This window comes from Homarus americanus, unplaced genomic scaffold (assembly GCF_018991925.1).
Source record: "Homarus americanus isolate GMGI-L3 unplaced genomic scaffold, GMGI_Hamer_2.0 scaffold4896, whole genome shotgun sequence".
NCBI lineage: Eukaryota > Metazoa > Arthropoda > Malacostraca > Decapoda > Nephropidae > Homarus > Homarus americanus.
In genome coordinates, this window is record NW_024749657.1 from 7,057,389 (window position 1) to 7,063,388 (window position 6,000).

The following is a 6,000-nucleotide window of genomic DNA, read 5'->3' on the forward strand; positions in this document are numbered from 1 at the left end:
TCCCCACCACCATTACCACCTCACTCTAAGCCAAAATTACTATCAGTACCACCGTTGCTATCATCACTCTGCTTTTCAAATTCAGATACTGTATATGAAAAGAATATTAAAATTGTGTGTGTGAAAACAACTGTGTGCATTATGTTACGGTAATATACACTGTTGCTGTGATAGTATGGTAACTTAATGATATTCAGATATCATGACTCAAGTGCTGAGGGCATCTTAAAACAGGAGTCACTCAGTTACTTTTATTAGTGACTCCCTCTGTTGTGAAAACCCTCTGATTATTTAATCCTCTAGTACCTCATGCTATTGACTGTCCCTCAGTGCTGCTCATAAACCATTTGAGATCACTGGATTGTGCTCACAAACTTACATTTTATCATCATCATCATCATCTTTGGTGTCATAATATCTTATCAAGTTTGTTTTGTTTCATTTACAGGTGAAGGAAAGTCTGGGCCAGAGCGAGTCAACCAGACCCTGCTCAGGAAGGAGATATTACGCTTCATAACCAACCTCTTGTCTTCCATAGCTGCCAGATCCTCAGAATCAGGTTTGATATGAGTACAATGTAATTTGTTGATGGAAAGTATAGTACAGTATAGTCATGGTGCCATATGTATTTTATCTTACTAATACTACTGTATATTAATTTGTTAAGAGACTGGCAACATGTTTTATGTACAGAATATTTTTGTCATCAGTAAATTTATAATACTGTAGAGTATATTATCCTGAAATATCCATACTGCTGTTTGGTTATATCCTTAGCCCAGTTATTTCAGACCACTTGCCTTATTAGAAAAGGCTTGGTAGAATAACTGAAATATACAAACAGTTTTTTCTATCGAATTGCCGGCCGTACAGTAGTCACCAGCAAACTGTATTTCCTGTTGGTCATGTTCTGTGCTGGTTAATAAAAAACACATAGATTGTCTGATTATCCAACAACAGACATGTTTGAAATAAATTCTAGATTGAAATGGTCTGTAAATTTACAAGTTGGTCCAGGAAATGCTGTTATGTTCCAAAAAATGTGTAGATAAATGTGTGACTAATTTTGATTTCTTATGAAGAATATAGCTATACTTTTTTCTTCAGTAATAAAGATGTAAAATCAGATAAATATACAAAATGATACAACAATGCTACACATTTATGGAAATATTTATGTATCCATTAGCTAGTTTCTCTGATCAGTACTGCCAATGTTCCCTCTCATAACCTTTTAGTTTTACCATGTACAATATGTCACTATTAAACAATCTTAAGGTAGAGACAAAGTGATATTTATGAAACTTGTTACTTGAAATCCTATTGTTGTTTAGACTTATAGACCTTGAGCAGACAAATTGAAAATAATGTGACCTTACCTTTGAATTCAACCAAATTTTTTATATGAAATGTATGTTTATGATTATATAAACTTTTTGGGAAGGATTCAAAACATAATTATTTTTGTAACTACTTGTTGACGAATTAAAATTCATATCTATTTCAGGATTACTCACATTGAAGCAGCGTTGGCCTCACGCATTCCGTGACTCTTGCCTCTACTCGGAGATTTGCCTGATCCTCTCCTCATACAATTATCGCTTAACAGCTCGTCGCTTTATACAGGAACTCTTCATGGATCAGACTTTCGCTGAGGTAATGAGAGGATTTTTCATACTTTCTAATTTTGGGGGGATAGATTTGCATTACATTACTGACAGTGAATCATAAAATTATTAATATTGAAATAAAAAAGAAATCAGACATATAACCTAAAGCAGTTATTCTTGGGGTAGCTCGAGGATTATAAATAGTGGTGTAACTAACTTAAATATACAGTGATAAGTCTCCTACCATAAAACAAGGAATATCTGTCATCGGAATGTATTGCATAAACGATCAATAATTTAAATGTACAAATGTGATCCAAATGGTGTTCATATGCTGTAAGTTAGTGGTTCTCTTCTTGGATTTCTGAATGTAAAGGACACACTAGCAACAATTTTCTGACAAGTTTTGTAAAGAATTCTACGTTGTAATTTGAGTTTAAGGTATCATGCATAGTTGTCTGTTGCATGCAGGAAGAAATACCAAGTTTATGAAAGGTTGATGGCTGTTGCAGTAAGTATATATACCTCAGAGAAAGAGTAGACATGGAATCACAGAAAAACAGACACCACATCCTGACTCATGACTCAGCCTGGTTTACACAGCTACTTACATCTTTCTCACACTTTTGTCACTGTACCTGATCCCTTTCTTTGTCATATTAGTTTGACATGTATTATATGGTAGTGGTTTCAGTACATGTCTTTTAATGAATATATTACTTGACCTTAAATCCAACTTCGTTAATTATTAATAAATTTCAGATATACACCGAAGCAAACCGTCTACTGAACAATCAGCTGGAGGGGCTGTGTGAGACAGTGAATCCTGTTGTTCACCAGACCCCGGCTTCTGTGCATGCCTTCACCCTCCAGGCTCCCACAATGGCTGACATTGCTGAGGTAACATTGTCTGATAAATCAGATAAGGAAGAAGATTGTTAGTTCTCTTGCAGCCTATTGTAATGATAATAATTAACTTTATTCTGGTCATCTTGAAAGCACAAATCTATGTTCCTTTAAGGACCCTTAACTACAACTTTATGAAGTGCCACTAGCAAAGCATCATTTTAGCATTCTTAAAGAAATTTGCATCTAATTATAATGATATTTTTGTGTGGTTTGCAGATCAATACTTCATTAAAAAAGTTTGATACAATACAAAGTAGATGCATCAGTATATGATAGGGTTTTGTTAATTGGCATTTCATGTGGTTGTGTTGTGTCCTAGTCCCACCACCGATGTTTCTAGTTCCCTTTGAGAAGAAATTAAGTTAAGTATTCATTAGACTGGCAGTGGCTCAGGTATTCAGTTACAAAAGTGTGCTAATTGTCTTCAGACCGATTTTAGATGCTCATCAGGGTTAGAAAGAATTTACTGGTATTTGAAAAGAGGGCAAACATTTGGGCCATTTTCACCAACTGTAAGGCACTGAGTTGCCTGTAGTAATGATGCTAGTCCAGATCATGTGTAAAGTGCTCAGTAACTAGCCACCATCTCTTTGATCAACTTTGTATTGTGTTGTAATAGTGTACTTGGAGCCATCCCATTGTCTTTTGGTTGGGATGCTACTCTGCAGCCTGGAACCTCTGTGTCATCCTTTGAAGTGTTAAAGTGAAATGATGCAGTGCTGTACCTGGCATAAATAAAATTGGTCTCTCTGCATTGTAGTATCCCAGACTAGGTAATTCCCTTTTTATTATTTCATGGTTATTATCCCATACAGTAGGACTTTGCCTGTAGCGCTCAAAATGTGACCAAGTCTTCAGTACTTGGTTTTGATAACGAAAAGAAAACAAAACACATACGTGGCTTAATTTATAGAGGAGGGAGAAGTAGCAGTTTCATAACGACTTCAGTTGTATAATGTTTGTATTTAAAAAAAGTTGATGCATCCTTCATAACTCAGTGCCTAGATGATTGACTGATTGGTTGGTTTAGTAAGAACAGAGGTAATAATAGGTAGATGGATCACCAGTAGGTGCTCTTTTTATGCTAGAGAGGAAAGGATAAACTACTTTATCTACTGTTAAAGAAGGTTGTGTCTGTGTTGGCATTCCAGGTTATAAATTGAGCAAGATTTTGAAACCTGTAAATTCCATATTTTATGAAAGACATATTTTGTATAAATATGTATTGTATAGTATTGTTTGACCATGAAGATGAAATAATTCTTAACAAAGTAATGGATGTACAGAATACTTATGATAATTGATATACTGTATACTGTATGTATAGTTTTTTTCTTTATTATTTATTATTATATATAGATTTTTTTCTTTTTTGCTCAATATATGACAGACATGAGTAAGATTTAACTACATTTGGCCCCTGACATTGACTAAACCAAAGAATGTCTGTTTAGACATGGTGTTGTGCCTTGGTTGAAGTAATTGACAGAGCTGCTGAATTATTAACTTTGATAGTTTGACTGTAGAAGTGAAGTATGGTAATAACTGAATTATTTATTCGAATACAAAGTCTGCCGACAAGCCAAAGCTATCCTGTTGCCATTGTTTTAATTTTAAGTAATGTGAGTACTCCATTTATTGTTTTATTTAACGATGTACCAGTGAGCTGTTACATACAAATAGTTTGACTAATCAACTACAGCAATAAGAACAACAGTTGTAGGCCCCAATTTCATAGTGCCACTTGAGTGAGGCTTAGTTAATTACCTCTAAAGCCAAGTATAGTTTTTACTTGTATTTAGACTGTACTAATTGGACAGAATAGTCATATAAATATTACTGACTCTTCACCAAATTGCCTTACTGCATATTAGCTAATGCACAAACCAGATATATTGTAATGTACTGTAGCTTTGATGCTGTATCCTCATGGTAGATTGCTTCTATTTGTAAGAATCCTATGCTGATTCATTATTTTGATATGGTTAATTGGACTTCTGCATTCCTCTTGAACATAGGATCTGATGATGCTTTTTTGTGTATTGCCATTAAAATGTACATAAACTAGTGTACGTACAACAGGTTTCCTGATCTGTAGCCACTGATATTAAGGCTTTGTCCTGAGCTAAGTTGACTTGGCAGAGGGAAAATTATTCTAATAGCCAATGAGGTGTCTTGGTCGGTTTGTTTAGTCCCAAATTTAAAACCTGCAATTTGAACTTACTAGAAGACCATCCCAAAGTAGGACAATGGGTTACTTGTGGTTATGTACAGTCATGGAAAAAAGTTTGCTCCCCACAGTGAAACTGGGTTACGGGAATGAGTCTCCGAACTGACGTCCCCTGACTTTTTCATATCATTTGAGGTCAATCGATGCTGTTTCATTTTGGGCGAGGGCAAAATTTGGCCCCGACTGTACCTGCAAATGCATCCAGATATTCAGTAGTGTTTATCATTACCAGTCTCATGTGACATTGTAGAGCTATACAGTTCTCCAGATATTCGGTATTTTTGTGTATGAAAACACTTACAATGACCTGGTATTTCTGTTTTGTTGTTTTAGTTACCTTGTAGAAAACCAGTGCAGGTAAATACATTATGCACAGAGGGTCCAGTCCACAAGTTTTCAGTCTCCATTTAATATTTTTATTGATGGGTTTTCTATGAAAACCCATCAATAAAAATCTTACACTTTGTAGTTTAACTCTTGATTTTAAAACTCCCCTGCCAAGTAATTGAAAATGATGGATATTTTAGACATTTTTCCACTTCTGGTACAGGTATTTAAAATCTCTTGAACTGTAGTCTTCATTGTGTGGTAATAAACCCCAAGTAATGTAATGTTTTGCTGTCCCAGCATGCATTGGACACTGTACATTTCTTATACATTTGTGCCATAGCCAGTGTTACCGCTCAGGTTGCCACCTGCAATGACATAGCTGCACTCAATTAAAAGAAAGTTCATTAGATTTTTTTAATTTTCACATTATTATTAATTTTACAGTTCAACTGAACATTTCCCCCCAATCACCATTTTATGACCATTCTACAAGCTTGCATAGGTTTGCCATGATTACCTGGTGCCATGATGATCTGGCTGCCATCAGGCAAATTTGAAGCAAGTTATACTATATTCCTGTCCTTTTGCCAGCCCACTTTTACAGAGTGGGAACTGGGCATTATATGTAGAATTTCCAAGCATCCTGTTAACTGGCAAGGCAGGATTGCTACTCCCTGAGGTAATCAAACATTACCTAAATTCTTATAATGACCAGGAAGGTCAAGCTATGGGAGCAACTGTTGAGACCTGATGGTCCTCAGGTTGAGTCAAGTTAAAAAATACCTTTTTTTTTTCTTTTTTATCTGAAGAATAGGGCGAGTAACATGTTGGAACTGGAAAGATAAATGAAGCAAAACTTGTACAATGTATTGAAAATTCAAGTTTTGAAATACTCTAGTGATACAGGGTGACTGAGAACTT

At 35.2% G+C, this 6,000-nt stretch overlaps 1 protein-coding gene across 1 annotated transcript in view; it reads left to right on the top strand.

The window, feature by feature from the left end:
• The window catches only part of LOC121853675 (rapamycin-insensitive companion of mTOR-like), a 30,630-nt gene extending 24,832 nt beyond the window's left edge, over positions 1–5,798 (top strand). Inside the window, exons 26-28 of the mRNA XM_042348013.1 lie at positions 449–559; positions 1,508–1,656; positions 2,373–5,798. Of these exons, the coding sequence (XP_042203947.1) occupies positions 449–559; positions 1,508–1,656; positions 2,373–2,552 (440 nt within the window). The 3' untranslated portion in view covers positions 2,553–5,798. The remainder of the gene's footprint in view (positions 1–448; positions 560–1,507; positions 1,657–2,372) is intronic.
• The last annotated feature ends 202 nt before the right edge of the window (positions 5,799–6,000 follow it).